Source organism: Glycine max, chromosome 6, assembly GCF_000004515.6.
Source record: "Glycine max cultivar Williams 82 chromosome 6, Glycine_max_v4.0, whole genome shotgun sequence".
NCBI lineage: Eukaryota > Viridiplantae > Streptophyta > Magnoliopsida > Fabales > Fabaceae > Glycine > Glycine max.
Window position 1 is genome coordinate 50,359,247 of NC_038242.2, and position 24,167 is coordinate 50,383,413.

Consider the following 24,167-nt stretch of genomic DNA (forward strand, 5'->3'; position numbering starts at 1 on the left):
TAGAGACTAAATTTGCAAAAAGAAAAATCAAAATTATAAATTAAAATAATTAAAGAAATATCAAAATTATAATTTAATATTTTATTTTAAATCTCATATTTATTTCTTATCTGTTGTACTCTTCATCCAAAGAAACCACAATGATAAGTGAAAAATAGAAAAACCCTAACAAATAAAGCTAGACCACAAACAAACAAAACGGAGATAAGAAAACAGAATATAAGAAATGAAACAACATGTGGAATGCCCTTGCTAAATGTAGACCTCTTTTTTGGTCCACCAACCTCTCTAAATTGTTTTTGTCCAAAATCTAGAGCTTTATGTAACCGTTTTCGATCATCGACTTGAGGCTCCATTCCATATACCTACACTTGTAGGACCAATAGGCCCATCCAAAAGTTGCACGAGAATACACATCCAATTGGGCTTGGGCATACCTTTTGAGGTCTTCCTTAGACGCACCTTTTATGCTCCACGCACCAGTCCACTCCCCTTAAAAAAATATATAATAAAATTATGCTTAAATATATTTTTTTAATTAAACATTTTTTTATTTTTGTTTTTATAATTTTTTAAGTCCTTAAAAAATATGTTTATTTTATTTTTTTATCTTAAAGTGCTTCAGATAACATTTTTTTCACTATTCAAATTATTTTTTTGCTGTTTAAAATGTATCTAAAGCACTTTAAGAATAAAAAATAAAAAAAATATTTTATAAGAACTAAAATGAAAAAAAATTACAAAAAAAAAACTCTAAATTACAGGAAAAAAATTTGCTTAGTCCATAAAATTAATGTTTCTTTCCTTTATAACATGTCTATCACAAATATTGCTCAAGTAACTATTTCTGGATTGCTAGGTAAACTGAAATCAAATTAGTGATGTTCCATAAAAATATGAAGGCCAATAGTATAGGTTGATTTGGCTTTTACCTACAAAACTCAGAGCATTTGAGGAAGAGACGCCACTAAGATCTGAGGCTCGTTCATTTCTTATGTAGTCAATATTTTGTTGAGCAGTCATGTTGTTGAATTTGCTGGAATAAAGATTGTAGTAATGCACATCAATGACTACTCTGTCAAAGCCTTTCACAAATGAGAGAAGCACTTTAGAATCTGCATCTAATGGGTTTGACATGATCACATAAGCACTTGGGTTGTGCTTCCTCACGGCATCATAAGCTTCCTTGTAATACTTCTTAAGGCTCTCAAGATTCACACCTTGTGGCTCATTCATCAGCTCTATTCCTCCTAAGTTTGGCCTATTACCATATCTGTCAAAAAATTCAAGTATAAAGATATCAATTCTTAAACCATAGAAGTCCATATATGATCATGATGATAAAAATATCTTTTCAATTATAATATTAGAAGAAAATAAGTAATGGATTGTGAGTCTAAAGTTTTACACCATCCAATTAAATCATTATGTATAGTAAGTTTTTTATTTTTATATCGCCAATATATGATCATTAAACTCTTATATTAATTCTTTCAGAATGAAAATAATATTTGGATAAAGTTATCTATAAGTACTTAAAAAAAAATAAGAAAATAAAATGAATTGAATGACTCTCATAAATTAACTTCAGTTTTTGTAGAAGTTAGAAGGAAGATTTTTAATTTATAAATGTCAGAATGCATAAGTTAATTGTAACTTATGGAATAAGCTCATAAATCTCATAGACTAATTTGATTGGTGGAATACTCATTCAGGAATTATTTTGACGATTAAATACAAATTCAGGTATTATTTCTATCGTTTAGGGACAGAGATCTCAGACATTAGCTTTAAAGTAATAATTTCACTATTTACTATGTTTAGAAAATATATATTGAAAGGACAATTCTTTAGAAGTAAAGGAAACCTTTCGGCTAAGAAGTCTATGACTTGGACTGTGTTTGGTATGTATGAATCTCCCCATTCTGTATATCCATCTCTTGTGCCACTGTGGTCATTGCCATTTTGTGAACCTTCAGCTGCATGCAAGTCTATGATCACTTTCATCCCATGGTTTCTGCAAGTTATGTAGAGTACATAATTGGTAACTAATGAAAGATTGATGGATTGGAGCTCAACTAAATGTAGCAAAATCGTTGCATTTTACAACATTAAAGCTTAAATATGTTTCTGCTATCTATAATATACCCATTTTGTGATTTTAATTCCTATAAAAAAGATTCTTTTTTGGCTAATGTCATTTTTTTAGTCCTTACAAAATTGTAAACTTTTGATATAGGTTTCTCTTATATTAAAGGATTTTGATTTTAGTCTCAATTATTTAGGAAACCACAAGCATGTTCTCCAATATATGTTTGTTGTGTCATCATTGAACAATGACAAGAACAAAAACTGAAAGAAAAATAATCAGACCAAACAGAAATAAAATTTAAAAAGACTAAAACCATAAAATGAGTGTATTACAAAGACCACAATCATATTTAAGCCAACTAGTATACTTACTGTGCCCAAATGAAAGCATTGTCCAATGCTGCCAATGATCCTCCAACAAAAGGCTTAGGAGGGTTTGGACCTTTAGCTATCCACCATCCCACAGGTATTCTCACTGCATTTAAGCCATTTTCTGACATGAATCTGAAATCATCTTCAGTTATGTATGTACTCCAGTGATCCTACAAGACCAATATAGCTAAGTATGATCAAGATAGTCTTGAATATTCTAGCAATGAATTGATAAGTTTCTAATATTTCTCACCCTCATGATTTGAGGAGCTCTATTAGGACCATAACCATTAGTAAGTTGGTACTCTCCTTGCAAGGTGGTGCCTGGTACAATATTCATACGAAAGACTGATGGGTCACTTTCATCCCAATTTGTGCCTTCATAATCTGCAGTCACTGATGTCTCTGATCCAACCTTCACATACATACATAATCGTTATTTCAATTAATAAATCTTTCTGAAACAATTTCATTTCCAATTTTGTCCAAAGTTAAACAAAATCAAATCCATCTTAGTTTAATGCCATGCACACTTACTGGAAAATCTTTTATATTGTCAACTAACTAAAAAATTATTATTAATATGACTCATCAGCTAATTATTATAAAAGTAAATTTATCATACATAATGTTTATAATTAGATGAGTATGTAAATCAGGACATGTATTATTTATTCTTTATATGTTTAAGTTAATGTATTTTAAGGTTTCCAAATAACAAGAATTACTATTTTAACCTTTTAGAGATGTGTTTAAGGTTCAAAGTACAATTTAGTGTAAGATTTTCCAATATGAGTAGCATGAAAGCAAGTACCTGTAAAAAGTGGCCATTTGATGCTTTGATTCTAATTTTGAAGGGGTCGTTGTCATCCCTTATAATCTCAAAAGTTTCCGGGTTGTTTGGTGAGTCTGAAACTGCTTCAATTTTGTTTCCACCCCCATGATTTTCCAGCCCAACAAATTTCTTGTTGAACACTCTCAAGTTGAAGGATGAGTCACTGATCCTCCACAGCTGCATATTATGAACAAATAATTAGGTCAAGAATTATTTACTGTTGCACGTTGTGTTATTAGACCACACAAAATACTCTAACGAGGAAAATTTACAAAATAAAGAAACTAAACAATAAATAAGAAAAATAATCTCATGATAAATACTGTGATTAAATTACTGTAATTAGGACATATCAAATCATATATTTCACATAATTAATGCACATCAAAAGACTCTGTTTCCTAATGCAATCGAAGTTGCACGTGTACCTTGAATGTTTCCCAACCAGAAGCTGAGTCACGGTTGGCTACAACATCAGCTCCACCCCCATTTTCAGAAGTGAGATACTTGTTAAACTTTGTAGACTTAAGTTGCACTTGAGTTCCATCCTGAAATGACCAAATATCAAAAAGTTGTATATCATGAAAAAGAAAAATAAGGCATATACCATGGTATTATTTCCCTTATGGATACAACTCAACTCTTGAACTTCTTAATTAGAGGACTTGAAAATTAGTCATGCTAAACATCATTTTACTCAAAAAAGAAAGAAAGAAAGAAAACGATGCATGGTGTTTTGTGGAATGGTAATTAAAATTCCATGCAACTAAATGAAGGGAATTGCTTGGGAGTAATAACACTAATACCAAGAGATCTTTGCTGACAATTCCATCAAAGAGAGATGGTTCTTGCATCCACCCTTCGACAACCAGCCAGTTTCCTAGATTCACAACTTTGTATGGTAAATTTTGAGCAAACAAAACATTGTGAGGAGATGAGAGGCATAAAGCAAACAGGAAACTCAAGAAGTATAGATAACCCATTTTAAAATGAAAGTGAATTACTGAATTAGTTTGCTTCCAAGGGTTGTAAGCTCAAGTATATATAATACAGGGTGGCATGTGGATTCTCTATGGTCACGAAAATAATTATTGTATATGAAAAAAAAAATTAAACGCTTAGATGATGTCCAAAGTTCTATAATTTTTTATTTTTTATTTTTGATTTCCCACAAGTTGAATAATAAATGTGGACACCAGTTTTAACGAAAATTAGACCCTTGATTCATTAAATTGTGGGAGAGTACTAGTCTCTTTTGCTAGACTCATCCCAGATGATAGAGTTCTATAATTTTGAAATGTAGCTTAATATCATTTTTTATCCACATTTTATAATGAATAAATACTTTTAATAAATATATAAGTTATACGATGATTAAAATTTATATGTTTTATCAAATAATCTAAGTTTGTTTTTTTATTAATCAAATTGTATAGAAATTGTATTTAAGAATAAAAATATTAAAACAAGTTGCAACGCATTCTGACACACATTTCTATTTTTTTCTAATAAATAGTAAACCGCGTGCAATGGGAATAAGAAGAAAAAGACATTGACGACCGCAATTGACTTGACCAAAAGTCGAAGAACACCGTATCATGTGGGTGCAGTTCTAATCTAAGATTAAATGGGATGACCCACATAGGAAGAACATTTGCAAACAGTTTTTATTTATTTTTTTTTAAAAAAAAACATGATTTTTCTAATAAAGTTTTAAAAGTCATTTGATTTAGAAAAAAAAATGGAAAGAGAAAGGACGAATTTGCCTGATGCAGAGGGAATTAAGAAGTCTGCATAAGAAAATTGCTTGATACAGAGGCAAAATTAAGAAGCCTACAAAAAAGTCAACTAGTCCAATCAATTTTACTTGCACAATCGAAAAATTTAACTGGTTTATCTCCATCAAATCAATTTGCCCAAGGTATGTATTTATGAGCCTATGCTAAAATTTTAGTCAGTTCTTGTCGATATAAGTTTTTTATGTTGAAATATTTTTAATTTTTAATTCTTATTATTTATTTTATTTTATAAGGAAGTTAAAAATTTAATTATTTATAATTTAAGATAATTTACCAAAACATCATAGGATTTATAACATATATGATTATTAAGCATATCACTTTATTTAATAGTCTAAAAAACTCATACATAAAATAAAATTTACTAATAATAAATAATTAATATAATTATCTTATATTATTAGTCTACAAAATAAAAAATTTCATCACTTAAAAACATAAATCCAATGATTCAAACAAAAATATCCAAAAAATAGCATTCATGTCCAAACTAATAAACTATTCGTAACAAAAGGGCTATACCATTGATAAGTTATAAAATTCAACCCTATAAAATATCTTAGCCATCCCATCATGTACAATGAAAGTAGCTGAAGAAAAGAAAAAATGGAGAGAAAATATTAAATGTTTGAAATAACTAATATACTCTTTTGTTGAGGGGGAAAATGCTAAGGTTTACAAGAGAGACTTAACTACTTTTTATATATAAAGATATGTAGATATAATTAATAAAAAAATATTTTTAAATAGAAATATATATATATATATATATATATATATATATATATATATATATAATATTTTTTCACCCTCAAATTTAGGTATTTTTGTTTTTTCTCCCAAATTTAATTTTTTTGTCTCTTTATTTCAAAAATGTTATTTTAGTCTCTTCTATGATTAAAAAATCATCATAAATTATATATCCAAACAGTAAAAAATCAACTATGATAACTAAAAAAGATAAATTTAAATTTCAGAGATAAAAAAATAAAAATGACCTAGATTTGTGGGAAAAAAAATATTTTTAAGCCTAATTGACCATAAATGTTATAGATACCTATTATATTAGATTCTAAATAGTAAATACAAATTCAGTTATTATGATCAATGTAGTGTTAGTCTCATATATTTAATTCTTCGTATTGTTTATGTTAGATATATATTTTCTTATGATCTTTTCAAATTTTCAAAATATAATAATGTTTCAATCTGACCTGACTTTCTAACCTTTTTTTTTGGTGGATGACTTTCTAACCTAAAGCAAACCAATTATGAGAAAACTAAATTATTTAAATAATCGATTATCAATATAGATATATATAATCAATTATAATCATAATAAATTTTTATTTGGATAAATTTGCATAAAAAAATAGTAGTTTTAAGATATATAATAAGATCAGATGGTTAAAATCAACATTAAACCCAACTCAACGCAATCATATTCACTGTGTTAATTAGTCTGTTAGCTCTTAAAAATGGACCAAATTAAATTAATCCAACCCAACCTCATCCTAGTACACCTCTTAAAGTAGGATAACACATAATTATCTAAGAAAGAAAGTTCGTATTGAGATCATCGCACAAAAATAAACATTCAAATTAATATTTATTAAGTATAGGTATGAGACCGAAAGTTTACATATCCACAAAAATCAATATAATAAAGAGAATTCCAAATAACTGTATTAGGTATGTACGAAGTTCAAACTCTATTATCATCATTGTAAATTTATAAAAATTATCCTAAAGAGACTCAAATTCTGTAAATTATGTGATTAATTGTAGATATAGCATTCCCATGAAGAAGAAAAAACATTAAAAAGAACATTCCCATTACGGGTGCATAGTTATATACTTATTGCCTCTCAGTCTTTAAAAGAAAGAAATTTCAAAACATTTGTAGTCAGAAAGCTTTTCTGCTTTGACCAATAATTAGGTCAATGAATTTATCAGCATAAACATCATTATTAATGACCAAAAAGAAAAACAGCACAAGCAGCAAGTCAAATCAAATGCAATGAGGGAATAAGCCTAATTGTTTGGCGTGTTTCAATTTGAAAACTAAAGTTTTTCCCAATTGAAGAAGAAACTTCTGTCACTCCCAATTTCCAATTTTGTTCTTGGACCTATTCATTTCATCATGGAACGTACTCTTGCAACCAAACTCAAATGCCTTCAAACGCGTTATATATATATTTTTTAAACTAGCTAGAAACTGAAATTAGGATATATTTTCATGTAAGTTTTGCATGTTTTTATTATTTTAACAAGTTCAAATAATATTGAATTAAAAATACACGCATACAAAGAGAGATGAAGAATTAGTTTACATAGGTATAGTAAACCAATTACCCTTTTTATGAGTTTTTAATTTTCTTACGGTTAGGTTGGGATGTAGCTTGATTTGAATGTATTATGCTTGTTTTTCCTGTTGAGTCCATCTTTATTTATGTTGATTTAGTTTTAGAATTTGTATTTAATGCTTTTCCATGCATGATTGGCTCTCATTAAGAATTTATTTGTAATCTAAATCTTGCAATTGCGAAATTTAGTTGTGAATGGCATAATAGGAAGTGATTTAGAATGGAAAGAAATTACCTTAGCGAAGAATTAAGAGGACTCCAACACCTAACCATTTTTATTAATTGAATTTTCTAATACTTTTAATTGAATTCTTGTTTCTTTCAATTAAATAATAAAACTCAAATATTTCTAATTCTTTCTTTATCCTTAAATATATAAAAAAAAGTAATTGGTTGATTATGTAGCATTATTAATTATTAAAGCAGAATCTTTATGGAGACAATACTTTACTCATTATTTTATTTTACTTTTTTCTGTTTATAATTTCTAGTTATATAAATAACATCTTTTACTTTATTTTTATACCTCTTATTTATTTCTTCTCTACAGTGTTTCTCATCCAAACAAATCACAATTATATAAGTGAAAAATAAAATCATAGACAAGGTAGGAAGCCAAAAATAGAGAATCGTCCACCACATAGGTAAATTGATCTAGAAAAAGACATCAAACAAACAACACTGTTATCAGAGAATTGAGAGGAGATGCATGCAAGTTACTCCTGCTAGATGAGGCCAAACATCATCAAAGTAAAGGAGAGAAGAGGAGTACCATACAAGACACTCATTGTATTGATTAAAATAGATAAAAGATACATTAACAGTAGGTAGTGCTCTTTTAGAGAGAGAAAGAGCTTATTTTGAACAAGCCAATATTACTCTTAACAACATATTTATAATGTTTTTGGGTCCACCAACATATTTATAATGTTTTTTTTTCCAATATCTAGAGCTTTATGCGACCGTTTTGGATCATCCACTTCATGCTCCATTCATTGAACCTACACTTGTAGGACCAATATGCCCATCCAAAAGTTGCACGAGAATACACACCTAGCTGTGCTTGGGCATACCTTTGGTAGTCTTCCTTAGTCGCACCTTTTACAGCCCACTCACCAGTCCACTCCCCTAACAGTAAAATAAAATAAAAAATTATAATGTCATTTTCAGTGCATATATATTATATTGATCCAATAAAATTATATTCCAGAAGATATTTCAATTAATTTTTAATTTTTTTATTAGTTAAAAAATTCTTTTAGTTGCTTGATAAACAAATTTTTCTTTAGTAATTTTTTAATATTTTTTAATGATTTTTGAAACATTACTTCAAATAAATTTTTTTAAATGTTAATTTCTATATTCTAATTTTTTTATATTTTTATTTTTTATCCTTAATATATTTATCAAATTTATTTCTAAATTATCCCTTTTAAATAAATTATAATTTTATTATTTTTTGTCATATTATATTTTTCAATTACTTCAACAGATAATTTTATCAAACACTTATAATTTAATAAATTAATTTTTCAACTTTCAATTAATTTTGTTGAACCTAGCCGCTTCTATTAATAGTTTAGTTAAGGTAAGTGATATAAAATAACATGTGTTTTACCTCCTTTTCATTTTCTTATCTCTTCTTGTTGGGGAATATGGAAATACAATTGAAAGGATTATCAAGTTAATTAATGATTACATACAACAACACCAAAACCTTTTTTCATTAGGTGAGATCGACTACATGAATCAATACAGTTAAAAGTTAAACTTTCAAAAATAATAAGTTTGAGATTTTCTTTGAGTTACTGATTTAAGTCCACTAAAAAAATTGAACACCAAATTTTGATCTTAAGGAATTAAGTATACATAGATCACATATCTTATAATCTTGTACGTTTTTCATTAAGTCATTTCTTAGACTGCGAGATTAACTATTTATACTTGAATTTTCACACCTCTGTCATGTTTTCATACAAATAGTAAAATAACATTTGTCGTGTTGAGGCACAAGTGAGGAGTTTGTTTTGTTCTGTTTTATTTTCTTTGGTTTACCATTTTATTAAAACTAAAATGCACCATACTTTTAACCTTATTTCTAACTCTAATTTTTCATTAACCCTAAACATGCAATACGGTGAATGTTTCTCTCCATCTTTTATAACATGTGTATCAAATATTGCTCAAGTGACTATTCTTTTTTTGGAAAAAAAATATCTTTCCTGAACTGAAATCAAATTAGTGATTGTTCCGTAAAAATATGAAGGCCAATAATATAGGTTGGATTTGGCTTTTACCTACAAAACTCAGAGCATTTGTGGAAGAGACGCCACCAAGATTAGAGACACGTTCATTTCTTATGAAGTCAATATTTTCTTGAACAGTCATGCTGTCGAAACCGTTCCAAAAAAGATTGTAGTAATGCACATCAATGACTACTCTGTCAAAGTCTTTGACAAATGAGAGAAGCACTTTAGAATCTGCATCCAATGGGTTTGACATGATCACATAAGCACTTGAGTTGTGCTTCCTCACAGCATCATATGCTTCTTTGTAATACTTCTTAAGGCTCTCTAGATTCACACCAAATGGCTCATTCATTAGCTCTATTCCTCCTAAGTTTGGTTTGTTACCATATCTGTAAACAAATTCAAGCATAAAGATATCAATGCTTAAACCATAGCAAGTCATATATCATGATGTTGATAAAAATATTCTTTTAATTATATTAGTCCCTGCATGATGAAAATAATGCTTAAACCTTATTTGGACAAACTTCTCCACAAGTACTTGAGAATAATACTTAAACTCTGTTTAGATAAACTTCTCTGTAAGTACTTAAGAAGAAAATGTGAAGGTAAAAATGAATTGAACTTCTCCCTTGATTTAAAATCAACTTATCACTTCAACTTTTGTAGAAGTCAGATGGAAGAACTTCTATTAAGGTTAGTGAATATTTAATTTAACTTCTGGAATAAACTCAACTCATTTTACTTTCTTATTTTTTTACCTAAGTGCATATTGAGAGGTTTATTTAAACAGGACCTTAAAGCTAAGATTCTTGAATATATATGCATTTTTCGCTCAAATTATTTCCCTTCTCATGAATCTCAGACTAATTTGATTGGTGGAATTCTCATTCAGGAAACATTTTACGATTAAATGCATATTTAGAAACCACATAATTTCTATCATTTAGAGACTGACATGACAAACATTATCTTCCAAGTAATTATTTATCTATTTACTATGTTTAATATATATATATATATATATATTCTATAAAAGTAAAAGAAACCTTTCTGCTAAGAAGTCTATGACTTGGACTGTGTTTGGTATGTATGAATCTCCCCATTCTATTTCTCCATCTCTAGTTCCACTGTGTTCAAACCTATTCTGTGAACCTTCAGCTGCATGCAAGTCTATGATCACTTTTATCCCATGGTTTCTGCAAGTTATATAAAGAGTAAGTGATTATAAATTGATGGATTGAAGCTGAATTAAATGCTTCGCAATTGTTTCATGTTACAACATTAAACTAGCAAACTTACTGTGCCCAAATGAAAGCATTGTCCAATGCTTCCAATGATCCACCAACAAAAGGCTTAGGAGGGTTTGGATCTTTAGCTATCCACCATCCAACAGGTATTCTCACTGCATTTAAGCCATTTTCTGACATGAATCTGAAATCATCTTCAGTTATGTATGTTCTCCAATGGTCCTACAAGGCCAGTATAGCTAAGTATGATCAAGATAGTCTTGAAATTCTAGAAATGAATTAAGTCAAGTCCATTATAGTTTGTCATTTTAAGTTTCTAATATTTCTCACCTTCATGACTTGAGGAGCTCTATCAGGACCATAACCATTAGTAAGTTGGTACTCTCCTTGCAAGGTGGTGCCTGGTACAATAGTCATACGAAAGACTGATGGGTCACTTTCATCCCAATTTGTGCCGTGATAATCTGCAGTCACTGATGTCTCCGATCGAACCTTCACATAATGCACAGTTACTGTAAAATCTTTTACATTGCCAACTAATCATATTCATCCTGATATGACTTTTAAGATAGTTATTATAAAAATTATCAAACATATCATACATGACTTTTGTAATTGGATTACCGTTATCAGTGTGCATGTATAATTCATTCTGTATATGTTTAAGCAAAAATATTTTAAGGCTTCCAAATAACGAGAAATACTTTTTTTTATAACCTTGTAGAGATGTGTTTAAGATTCAAACCAAACTTTAGCGTAAGATTTTCCTATGAGTAGCATGAAGAGGGATCAGGTACCTGTAAAAACAGACCATTTGATGCTTTGATTCTAATTTTGAAGGGGTCATTATTATCCCTTATAATCTCAAATGTTTCTGGTTGGCTAGGTGAGTCTGAAACTGATATAATTTTGTTTCCACCCCCATGATTTTCCAGCCCAACAAATTTCTTGTTGAACACTCTCAAGTTGAAGGATGAGTCACTGATCCTCCACAGCTGCATATTATGAACACATAATTAGGCCATGTGAATAAGATTCCTAATTAATCCACATCAAAAGAATGTGATTCCTAATAAATGCAATTGAAATTACGTACGTACCTTGAATGTTTCCCAACCAGAAGCAGAACCTCGGTTGGCTACAACATCAGCTCCACCCCCATTTTCAGAAGTGAGATACTTGTTGAACTTTGTGGACTTAAGTTGCACTTGAGTTCCATCCTGAAATGACCAAATATCAAAAACTTGTCTATTAACTGAAAAAGAAAAATAAGGTACCATAATATCATTTCCCTAATGGATTCAACTTAACACTTGAACTTCTTAATTTGAGGACTTGAAAATTATTTATGCTAGTTGCTAAACATTATTTTACTCAAACAAAAAAGAAAGAAAGAAAATGATGCATGGTGTTTTGTGGAATGATAATTTGACTTCCATTTAAGTAAATGAAGTGAATTTGTTTGGGGGTAATAGTACCAAGAGGTCATTGTTGACAATTCCATCAAAGAGAGAGGGTTCTTGCATCCACCCTTCAACAACAAGCCAGTTTCCTAGATTCACAGCTTTGTATGGCAAATTTTGAGGACATGAGAGGCATATGTAACCGTTTTGGATCATCCATCTGAGGCTCCATTCGTTAATCCTACATTTGTAGGCCAAATAGGCCCATCCAAAAGTTGCACGAGAATACACATCCAATTGTGCTTGGACATACCTTTTGAGGTCTTCCTTAGACGCACCTTGTATGCTCCACGCACCAGTCCACTCCCCTACAAACAAAACAGAAAATTATAATGTCTTTCTCAGCACATATATTGATCCAATAAAGCCTCTTATTAATTTAGTTAAGTTAGGGGATATAGATTAATAAGTCTCCTTTTCATTCTCTTATCTCTTCTTGTTGAGGAATATGGAGAGTACCCAAACAAAAGGATTAGCAAGCTAATGATTAAGAATGCTAATGAAATCGAATATTTATAAAAACACATCTCTTGCATTTTTTTTTTTTTTTCATTTGAGTCATTTCTTCGTCATCTTTTGACTAACTATTCACACTTGAATTTCCACACTTCTCTCTCATGTTTTGGCACAATATAATTAGTAAAATAACATTTGTGGTGCTGATAGAACGAGAACAGTTTGTTCTATTCTATTTTCTTTGGTTTATTAGTTAGTAAAGCTAAAATGCACCATACTTTTAACCTTATCACTCTTCTATTTTCCATATACCCTAAACATATATATAATACAATTAATGTTTCTTTCCATCTTTTATAACATGACGTCTATCAAATATTGCTCAAGTGACTATTTCTCGATGTAAGGTAAAGTTCTTTTTTTTGGAAAAAATATCTTTCCTACACTGAAACCAAATTAGTTATTGTTCCATAAAAATATGAAGGCCACTAATATAGGTTGGATTTGGCTTTTACCTACAAAACTCAGAGCATTTGAGGAAGAGACGACACTAAGATCTGAGGCTCGTCCATTTCTTATGACGTCAATATTTTGTTGAACATTCATGCGGTTGAAATCGCTTGAAAAAAGATTATAGTAATGCACATCAATGACTACTCTGTCAAAGTCTTGCACAAATGAGAGAAGCACTTTAGAATCTGCATCCAATGGATTTGACATGATCACATAAGCACTTGAGTTGTGCTTTCTGACAGCATCATAAGCTTCCTTGTAATACTTCTTAAGGCTCTCTAGATTCACACCTCGTGGCCCACTCATCAGCTCTATGGCTCCTAAGTTTGGTCTGGTACCATATCTGTCAACAAATTCAAGTATAAAAATATCAATTCTTTAACCATAGCAGGTCATATATCATCATGCTGATAAAAATATTTTTCAATTATACTAGACCCAGCATGATGAAAATAATGCTCAAGTCCTATTGAGATAAAGTTCTCCATAAATACTCAGAAGAAAATGAAAAGGTAAAAAAACTGAATTTCTCCCGTAAGCTAAAATCAACTTATCACTTCAGCTTTTAGAGAAGCCAGATAGAAGAACTTCTATGAAGGACAGAGTGCATAAGTTAATTTTAACTTATGGAAGAAGCTCATTTCCTTTTACTTTCTGATTTTCTTCTCCTATAAGTGCTTATAGAGAAGTTTATCTAAACAAGACCTTAAGCTAAGATTCTTGTATATATATTCATTTCTCGGTAAAATTAATTCCCATCTCATGAATCTCAGAGACTATTTGATTGGTGGAATACACATCCAGGAACTGTTTTGACAATTCAATGCATATTTAGAAACCATAAATAATTTCTATCATATGACTGACATGACCAGACATTATCATTCAAGTAATTATTTAACTATTTACTATGTTTAAACTTAAGACATATATATATATATATATATATATATATATGAAGAGAACATTCTTTAGAAGTGAAAAAACCTTTCTGCTAAGAAGTCTATGACTTGGACTGTGTTTGGTATGTATGAATCTCCCCATTCTGTATATCCATCTCTTGCGCCACTGTGGTCATTTCCATTCTGTGAACCTTCAGCTGCATGCAAGTCTATGATCACATTCATCCCATGGTTTCTGAAAGTTATAGAGTAAATACCCGGTAAATAATGAAACATTTATTGAATGAAGCTCAATTAAAGGTTGTACAATGGTTACATGTTACAACATTAAACTTGCAGACTTACTGTGCCCAAATGAAAGCATTGTCCAATGCTGCCAATGATCCTCCAACAAAAGGCTTAGGAGGATTCGGATCTTTAGCTATCCACCATCCAACAGGTATTCTCACTGCATTTAAGCCATTTGCAGACATGAATCTGAAATCATCTTCGGTTATGTATGTATTCCAGTGATCCTACAAGGCCAGATTATAGCTTAAGCTAAGTATGAAGATATAGTCTTATGGAGTTCTAGCAATCAATTTTTGGCAAGTCCATGATGGTCAATTTGTCATTAAAAGTTTCTAATATTTCTCACCCTCATGACTTGAGGAGCTCTATCAGGACCATAACCATTAGTAAGTTGGTACTCTCCTTGTAAGGTGGTGTCTGGTACAATATTCATACGAAAGACTGATGGGTCACTTTCATCCCAATTTGTGCCTTCATAATCTGCAGTCACTAATGTCTCCGATCGAACCTTCACTATACACAATATAATAAGAAAAAATTGGGGGCCTGAAGAAATATTGTTTCAACTAATAAATCTTTCTGAAACAATTTCCGTTCCAATTTTGTCCGAAGGTAAACAAAATCAAAATCCATCTTATTCACCAAAGAAAAAATGTTATTGTAAAAGGATTGACATTTTGAAGAATTAATGAGTTTGATAAGTGTCCACTGTTACTGTAAATTGTCAACTAGTCATAAATTATTTTTAATATGACTTTTAAGGTAATTATTATAAAATTTTAAAAAACTTATCATATGATGGTTTATAACTGGATAACAATATAAATTGTGTGTATTGTTTATTCTTTGTTTATTTAAGCAAAAGTATTAACCTTTTAGAGATGTGTTTAAGATTCAAAGTACAATTCAGTGCAAGATTTTACAATATGAAAATAGTATGAAGATGTAGCAAATACCTGTAAAAACCGACCATTTGATGCTTTGATTCTAATTTTGAAGGGGTCATTATTATTCCTTATAATCTCAAATGTTTCCGGTTGGCTAGGTGAGTCTGAAACTGATATAATTTTGTTTCCACCCCCATGATTTTCCAGCCCAACAAATTTCTTGTTGAACACTCTCAAGTTGAAGGATGAGTCACTGATCCTCCACAGCTGCATATTATGAACACATAATTAGGCCATGTGAATAAGATTCCTAATTAATCCACATCAAAAGAATGTGATTCCTAATAAATGCAATTGAAATTACATACGTACCTTGAATGTTTCCCAACCAGAAGCAGAACCTCGGTTGGCTACAACATCAGCTCCACCCCCATTTTCAGAAGTGAGATACTTGTTGAACTTTGTGGACTTAAGTTGCACTTGAGTTCCATCCTGAAATGACCAAATATCAAAAACTCTTCTATTAACTGGAAAAAAAGGTACCATGATAATTGATATCATTTCCCTTATGGATACAAATTTGTAGACTTCAAAACTATTTATACATGTTGCTTACCATTACTAAAAAGGGAATGAAAGAAAAATGATACATAGTGTTCTTTGATATGATGATTAAAATTTCATATATATGTAAACATATAAATGAAGTAAATTCTTTGGGAGAAACAATACCAAGAGATCTTTGTTGACAATTCCATCAAAGAGAGAGGGTTCTTGCATCCATCCTTCGACAACCAGCCAGTTTGCTAGATTCACAGCTTTGTATGGCAAAACATTACCCATTTTGAAAAGAACTTGAAAAGTTTAATATCAAAGGTCTTAAGCTCAGGTATATAAAGGATTCGTGGCTTGTGGATTCTCTACAGTCACAAAAATAACTATTATATATGGAAATATAGCTTAAAGAAATTGAAGAATGAAATTATGGATTTGACTAAAGTTAAAAGAAATAAAAGATTAAAATTATGATATCAAATCTTTTTATTTTAAAATAAAAAATTAAATTCATGATTTTTTTTTAAATAATAAAATTAAATATCTCTATTAAACAAAATAGATCAACTAAAATTATATTTAAGTTTTTTATGAATGAGATCGATTCTATCTATATAAATTGTATTTAACGATAAAAATATTACAAGTAGTTTCAAGCTTCAACGCTTTCTTACTGGTATTTCTGTTTTCTATTAAAACTAGTTTCAACGCGCGTTCTAACTAGCATTTCTTTTTTCTAATAAGTTATAACTAATAATAATAATAAATAATAGTAATAGTAAGACTATTATCCATATGTGACAATTATCCATATGTGACACGGAATGCATCTTTTCCACTATTATCCATATGTGACAATTATCCATATGTGACAATTTTAAGGTGTGTTTGATTTTTGGTTTGGACACTTAAACAAACACTCATCCTTCATCGTACGCTATACCCACGTTTCACGAATCTAATTTTCTATTCATTAAAATGTGATTCTTATGAAAACATTCATTCAAGCAATTTAATTCAAAGCTTTAATTTGTTGTTTAAGGTTGGTTGCTTTGATGTTTAAGTCTCCAGGTAGGGACCTTAATTATGCGGGGAGTGCAAGTGAATCCTAAACTTGCAACTGTTCTTTAGATTAAAGTTTTGTTCATTTTTATCCCACTGGTCATTTCTTTATCCCAAACTGCAACTTTCCCAGTTCATGTATTGATATTTTTTTATCAAGTTGCTAAAAATATTGTTTCTTTAATCCACCAAACTTAGCTTTGACTCGCCGTCTTATTAGAAGTCAAGATTATTGTATTTTATTGCCAATTTGATTTCCCTTGTTCAATTTGATTGTCTCTAGACGCTTGTGTGTTCCTTTTCTTGTTTCTTTAGTATTTTTCCTGTTTGAAAGTGCTTTTCATTATTATCATTCAAACAAGTTTCTATTTCAATAAAAAAAAAAGCTTTTAAAATAAAAGTATTCAAACATAAATCAAGTTATTATGTTAAACTTATACTTTGAACTAATTTAAGTTTACAAAATTAAGTTCAACTAAACTTAACTATGTAAATGGTAATTCAAGCACACAATTAATATTCATATATGAATATTTGATGAACATTTGTATACTACGTACGATCAGAATTCATTACTACTTAATACTTACTACTTTCTACCGAAAATGAAATAGTACCAAACAAAAATATACATTACTTGTGTTTCACGTAATTAAAAATGTTTAATGTGTCCTTTTTACAGATTAGAAAATATAAAAAAATATTTTAATAATAAAATTAAGAAGTATTTCGTGAATTACACAAATATTTTAGCATACATATATATGGTCAGGGATGGATGAGGTTACGACTTACGGAGTTAGGGGGTGGGGGGCCTTGGCCTCCCCTGGTTTTTGTCAAAATAAAATTTATATTTTATAATATTGTAGTAATTACGTTTATTTGATAGGATTTGATTTTAGAAATAATAATAATTAAGTGCCATTTTTATTTTTCTTATTTTTGATAAAATATTTTATTTCCTTTTTCTTAGTTACTGAGAATATACTTAGATTTTTCCTCTTTTAAAATAAAATATCAGAATATCATTTATTTTATTCTTTTAACAATGTTTTCTTTTGCAATTTGTTATTACTATTTGAAAGATAATATAATAATTGCATTTATAATCAAATGACTTTCTAATCTTTCATTTATATTGATTTGAATATTAACGGTTGTTTATTAACCCTTGGCAAACTTATGAACACTAGTATAAAATATTGACAAATTTCAAAACATGGAAATTAATAGTTTTTTTCTCTATCAAAATTCTGTATATATTCTCTTTGTTTTTCTCCTCTTTTTTATTGGTTTGTGAGATGCTAACGTGCTTTTTAACTTGAGTGCACATATCTAAACACACTTGTGTGTAAACTTTGAAAAAACAAAATATAATTTATGTAGAATAAAAAGCATTTATTAACTAAAATCAAATTTCATACTTGTGTATACATGTAGTTTGGATCATACATGGATTTTTTTTTTTTATTCGGTGTTGGGTTCTGGTTAGGAGAGGCAGGGTATTTTTCTGATATTGGATTTTTTGAATCTGACACAGTAAGCTGATTGGGCTTTTTCTTAGCTTGCTTTTTTGGGTGCTGTTCTGGTATAGGCAATAGCATAGGTCGCACAAAGTTATGTGTACTGTTAATTTTAAACTATAATTTAATACATCAATCAGGTAAAAAAAATTGATTAGAGGTAGATGTAAAAACACGTACGGGTAGTTTGACTTTGATTACTGTTTTTAAGTTAATGGCTGGAATATTTTTGTGTACTATATATGATAATGACTGATTGATGTATTGAACATTGTTAAAAGCAAACTCAATGGATCACATTTTGTTTTCATGTCAGAAAAGTCACGAAATATGGATTTTCCAGGGACAGCAGATGCACATTTTTAGCAATTCCAGGGAGTCTCTTCATCTAACAGAGGGAATTTATGGAGGATACGTAATAGATGTGTATTCGGGGATGGACAAGTAGACATGCAGAGCTGCATACAAGACATCATTTTTTTTACTTGGCTTTGGCTCAAGAATATCATGTGCTGTGATGTGTGCTCCTTTTCACAGTGGCAGTTCCATTTTTCATCGTGTAGTTTTACTCAATGTGCTACACAATGAAGATACTGGCTCAGAAAGCTTATTTCTAGAGAGAATCAACAAATTTGTATTGGGAGGAAATGCTGGTAGTGGACCATACAACTGATTAGAACTCAAATCAAACTGAGGAAGATCATATAGTTTTGATGATAAGTTTGGCAACACCCCAGAAATAAAATTGTTGGACAAATTTGAATACTGTAATTTTGTAAGGTTCCAAAACCAGCCAGGTATTTCTTCTGAAATTCCAACATTTGACATGTCAAGGACAGAATGATTGTTTTGGGTTTGAAGCCATTGTGGGAAATTTGTCCCTAGCTTGCAAGAAGACATTTTCAAGTATTGCAATTTGAAAGGCGGTGTTCAATTCAAGCCAAGGTTTAAAGTAAATGAATTGTCAGAGACATCCAATGTTTGTAAATCATAAAGATTTGAGAGCTTATATTCACTGACAGTGGCATTCAAGGAATTGGAAGAAAGATCAAGAAGTTTGAGTTTGGAAAGATTTCCAATACTTTCTAAGAGAATGCCCTTTATTTTATTGTGGGAAAGGCTTAATATTTGAAGTGATGATGCTCCTGAAAAGTCAGGTAATGTTCCCAAACTCACTGGAAGAGTCCCATTCAACTTGTTGGAATTTGCATAAAAGCTTTTCAAGGATGAAAATTTAGCAATATCAGGGAATGGCCCTGTAAATGAGTTGTTGCTTAACTACAGAAACTCAAGGGTATTCTTTGCACAGGATAATTTGTCCATTAAATCCTGAAGTTGGTCAATCAAAGTGTTTGAGGACAAATATACCTCCTTCATCTTACACAGGTCCTGGAATGAATTTGGTATTGAGTATTGACCCTTCAAATTCATTTTCAGAAAGATCAAGATATTCAAGAGAAGACATGCATGCAAACACATTGGGAATTGGTCCTTTCAATTGGTTACTATCTAACTGGAGATCCATAAGGCTACCACCACCAACATTCCCTACCCATGTGAATACTGAAGAAGAGAGATTGTTTGACCTGAGATGAAGAACTTCAAGAGTAGTTGAGAAATTAACATGAGAGAGAGACTTGGGATTGACATCTGGAAGCCCACAATCATCCAAATGAAGCTCAACAAGACTTTAGAAGTCAACGAACTGATTCTAACCAATTAGCAGCTCTACTAAGATTAAGAAGTGATAAATCAAGGTAAATCAAAGAAGAAAGGCCAGATAACCAACTAAGATCATTGGTACTGATATCTATATTCCAACTTAGATCAAGGGTGTGCAGATTGGAGAGGTTTCCAAGTTGGTGAGGAATTAGTCCTTCAAGGAGGCTTCAACACCAATGGCAACAAGTTTGAGGTCCCTTAACTAAGTAAAAGAGCCAATAAATTCTGGAATTCCATTTTCACCAAAAAAGTTGAAACAGTGATGGATTGATTTCACCTATTAGAGGTTGCTGTGTCTGCTCCTCAAAATGAAGATCCAACTTGATGGCATGACCAGTTTTGTTGTTGCAACTTGCAAGTTACTACCCTCCATTTGCAGCAGTCTTGCTCAGTTTCCCAAGAGAGAAGAATATTTGATTCATCAATACTGATTCATCCTTGTTTGAATGTGAGAAGTGTTTGCTTCTCTCTTTCCATGAAATTGACCATATTGGAGCACTGAACTTGTAGGCATATGCTGGTTAGGATAATTGCACACAAACAAAATGTGAAGAGTCCCAATTGGCTTATGATTTAACTTGGTACTAAACATGATGAACATTTTTAATGAAAGGGAAATCAATCCTCTTTGTCAGTAAGTATGCGCAATGGAGGGAACCGTAAATTCCTCAAGCTATAAGAATTTTGAGGAAGAAAAAGAGATTCTCAAGACTTTGAACCTTGATTTCAAATATAAAAAAAATACAACATGATCAGATTTCGTAAAGAAATTAAAACCATTTTCCTAAAGTATAGAATTTAAACAATCTTATAATTTAACTTACAAGACTATAAATTTGATTCCTGTCAATGACCGTGACAAAATATTGAACATTAGAGTCACAGCACCTCAGTCATTGACATGAAAATGTAGTCCAATTGAGCTATTTGTACAGAGCGCCATAATTCCCATTTTCTTTTCTCTTTAGTCAATCAATGTTGAGCTATTTCTCAAGAGAAGAAAGAACTAGCCTTATTTGAATCAGTATTCAGTAACCTCTGTGCTTTTCGTAGCACTCTCCTCACAGTGCACCAACCAACTCATGCAAACTCGATCGATCACAAGTCTACGTTAGAATCAACTTACTACTTTAAAGTAAAAAATAGGAAAATAAAATATCTTAAAATAACAACTCATTTCCTAAAATTCTATTATTATTCCCAAATGGCAAGCATAAACACACCTAGTTTAGCTCATTTAGTTGACATATGGTGTGTGAGTTATAAATTTCCTACAGATAAAAAAAAAACACAAAATCAACAGTAAAGCTGGCTAATTAACTAGGCTTTTTTGCAGGGATACAAAGGAGAACCACAGAGACAATCATTACCGACAAAAGCACTAGCTGGAAACTTATTCTTTGGAAGCTGACCACAAAGATGGTTATAACTCAAATCCAACTTCTCAAGCCCAACAACACTGTTTGGAACCTTCCCAAACACCGAATTACCTGACAAATCCAAATACTTAAACCTCTCCCCAAACCTTAACTTCCCCAAATCAAACTTCAACATGTTCCCCGAAACCCAAAACCCCACCAAATACTCCGTACTATTCACCAACCCAATCGCACTCCCTGAAATTTCATTCCCCGAAAGATCAATAAAATCGTAGAACTGAGTCTCCGAAGGCTTAAAATCCTCGAGCCTCATCTTTATTCCGCAATTCGCAAGCTTGAGAGAGAATATTATCGGAGACGAAGCCACCCACTTGGGAATGTTTCTCAGGTGAAAACTATTGTTCGACAAGTCCAACGATTCGATTCCCTTCACGTTCATCTCGGGAAACGGGTCCACCAGGAGGTTGTTCGAGAGGTTCAGGTTGAAGATCTTCGTCAGGTTCTTGAAACTCGCAGGCACAGTTCCCGAAAACTTGTTCCATGATAGGTCCAGCGTGTCCAGCGCCTTGAACTTTCCCAGAAAATCAGGGATTTTCCCAGAAAGTGAGTTGTGCCCCAGCTCCAAGTACGCCAATTTCGGTGCCAGGGTGGAAATTGAGTTGGGGATTTTCCCGGAAAATTTGTTGTGAGAAAAATTGAGAATCCGAAGGTCCTTGAAGGACGAGAAAAAATCCGGTATGGTACCATCGAGTTGGTTTCCCTCAAGACTCAAAAAGGTTAAATTAACGAGCTTGGCAATTCCTTGGGGAATGGTTCCGGTGAGAAAATTGTTACCGAGTTTGAGTTGAGTGAGCAGAGTCAACTCGGTTATTGAACTCGGTATGGGTCCAGTGAAACGATTACCAGTTAAACTGAGTACATCTAATCGGGTCAGGTCGTGGATGTATTCGGGTATTCGACCCGAGAGCTTGTTGTTCTCTAAATAGATATATTGGAGATTTGGAAGTTGGAAAAGGAAAGTTGGGAAGGGACCCGAAAGATCTTTGAGGTTCAAGAGGTAGAGTCCAACAAGGAGTTTGAGTTTTGAGAGGGTGGGTGAGATGGTGCCCGATAAAGTGGTTTCGGGTTTGGTGTCGAACCGACCCGAAAGGTATAGGTTTTGGACCCGGGTGCTGTTATAGTGACATTCTACACCAGTCCATTTGCAGCAGTCCGTACCCGGTATCCAGTTCTTCAGCATTCCGGACGGGTCGGATTTGATGCCCGATTTGAAGCCCAATAGGCCCGCTTCTTCGTCGGGGAGACACGTGGCACCATTGGCTTTGTAGTCTGTGAGTGTGAAGATGGTGAGGAGGAGGAATAAGGTGGTGGTGGTGGTGGTGGTGGTGGTGGTGGTGGTGGTGGTGGTGGTGAATGACAGTGTGGAGAGGGAGGGTAATGGATGATGCATTTTTGGTTTCATGAGAATTTTGGAATGTGAGTGGGAAATGAAAATAAAGAGAGATATTGCAGAGATAATAAGGTTTCTGAAAGTTTGGTGTGTCTTTTAATGATGGAGCATTTAGTAATCAACTTTGCCTGGTCGACATGAATGGTATCTGGACCCTTTTCAGGGTACTTGTGTAAGAAATTTTAATATGAGTACTATTTTTATATGTACCATTCATCAACAAAAAGGTTTTGGTAATATTTAAATAGTATAAATTTCGACAAGTATGTTAATGATATTAAATGGTACGATTTATGGGAGGCATGTTGTTGATATATTTTGGTAAAAGAATAGTTTAAGCATATTTCTTAACATACACTATTATTTACTTAAAAATATACAAGTGTGTGTTGTTCACACAAAATTAAGTAACATATTTTGAGTATATTTATCTGCTTATGATTTTTTTTCAATGAAACTTGTTTAATACTAAAAGTATATTTGAAAAAAGAGTGAAAGTATTTGTTGATATATAGTGTTTTTTGTTTGGTGATATTTATCTGGAAGTAGCCTCCATAGTTGACTCAAATGGTGCAATTGTTGGGTCATTAAAGATTTAAAGTGGCTCACCGATTTGCCATTGAACATGCATGTCTGCATGTGCGAGATGATTCTAAATTTCTCATTCCACTTTGCGTCCTTTCTTCCCTTGCACCGCTCCAAAGAGACTTTTCGCATGCAATTGCTCAGTTGCCACTTACGTACGTAATTTATTTGTATTTTTTCAACGAAGATTTGACGGTACAGTTTGGTTTAACTTTTAGACGATAGTCATTACAACCAAATATAAAAAGAAAGATATGGTTCATCTTAAATATAATACTCATTTTGAACCAAACAAATCTTTTTTTATATATAGTTTAGTTTGGCTCAATTTGATGGTTTTTTTTTTAATTTATTTTCATAATATAACATATTTTATTTTTTAACATATTTTGGTGAAAAAATTGTCATGAGAAAGTT

General features: G+C 31.4%; 3 protein-coding genes across 4 annotated transcripts; all 3 read right to left on the minus strand.

The window, feature by feature from the left end:
* Window positions 1-62: 62 nt before the first annotated feature.
* Window positions 63-4,320, minus strand: LOC106798994 (probable glucan 1,3-beta-glucosidase A). Its single transcript, XM_014776878.3, has 8 exons — window positions 4,105-4,320; window positions 3,727-3,846; window positions 3,278-3,475; window positions 2,717-2,878; window positions 2,464-2,633; window positions 1,868-2,017; window positions 933-1,273; window positions 63-492 (listed from the first exon to the last, which is right to left on the minus strand). The coding sequence occupies exons 1-8, from the start codon at window positions 4,279-4,281 to the stop codon at window positions 311-313; spliced, it is 1,500 nt and encodes a 499-aa protein (XP_014632364.1). The 5' UTR covers window positions 4,282-4,320; the 3' UTR covers window positions 63-310.
* A 3,770-nt stretch (window positions 4,321-8,090) lies between these two features.
* On the minus strand, window positions 8,091-16,368 carry LOC100776945 (uncharacterized). 2 transcript variants are annotated; one of them, XM_014776879.2, is made up of 15 exons: window positions 16,207-16,368; window positions 15,847-15,966; window positions 15,544-15,741; window positions 14,934-15,095; window positions 14,642-14,811; window positions 14,382-14,531; window positions 13,397-13,737; window positions 12,441-12,733; window positions 12,063-12,182; window positions 11,760-11,957; window positions 11,293-11,454; window positions 11,015-11,184; window positions 10,762-10,911; window positions 9,761-10,101; window positions 8,091-8,591 (listed from the first exon to the last, which is right to left on the minus strand). In XM_014776879.2, the coding sequence occupies exons 1-15, from the start codon at window positions 16,315-16,317 to the stop codon at window positions 8,410-8,412; spliced, it is 2,868 nt and encodes a 955-aa protein (XP_014632365.1). In that variant the 5' UTR covers window positions 16,318-16,368; the 3' UTR covers window positions 8,091-8,409. The 2 variants fall into 2 exon arrangements, with proteins under 2 accessions (XP_014632365.1, XP_014632366.1); XM_014776880.2 differs by lacking the exons at window positions 15,847-15,966; window positions 16,207-16,368 and having other exon boundaries at window positions 14,934-15,100; window positions 15,544-15,681.
* Window positions 16,369-21,512: 5,144 nt separating this feature from the next.
* Window positions 21,513-23,363, minus strand: LOC100777473 (MDIS1-interacting receptor like kinase 2). Its single transcript, XM_041016773.1, has one exon. The coding sequence runs from the start codon at window positions 23,175-23,177 to the stop codon at window positions 21,657-21,659; it is 1,521 nt and encodes a 506-aa protein (XP_040872707.1). The 5' UTR covers window positions 23,178-23,363; the 3' UTR covers window positions 21,513-21,656.
* Between the last annotated feature and the right edge of the window lie 804 nt (window positions 23,364-24,167).

Bases quoted from the DNA above. Each gene is read 5' to 3' on its own strand.
- LOC106798994 (XM_014776878.3), bottom strand. From the start codon at position 4,281: ATGGGTTATCTATACTTCTTGAGTTTCCTGTTTGCTTTATGCCTCTCA. The intron at 3,476-3,726 runs GTACACGTGCAA...CATAATATGCAG, and splicing joins CTGGTTGGGAAACATTCAAG to CTGTGGAGGATCAGTGACTC. The intron at 493-932 runs GTAAAAGCCAAA...TATTTTTTTAAG, and splicing joins AAATGCTCTGAGTTTTGTAG to GGGAGTGGACTGGTGCGTGG.
- LOC100777473 (XM_041016773.1), bottom strand. From the start codon at position 23,177: ATGAAACCAAAAATGCATCATCCATTACCCTCCCTCTCCACACTGTCA.
- LOC100776945 (XM_014776879.2), bottom strand. From the start codon at position 16,317: ATGGGTAATGTTTTGCCATACAAAGCTGTGAATCTAGCAAACTGGCTG. The intron at 11,455-11,759 runs GTACCTGATCCC...CATTATGTGAAG, and splicing joins CAAATGGTCTGTTTTTACAG to GTTCGATCGGAGACATCAGT. The intron at 8,592-9,760 runs GTAAAAGCCAAA...TTTTACTGTTAG, and splicing joins AAATGCTCTGAGTTTTGTAG to GGGAGTGGACTGGTGAGTGG.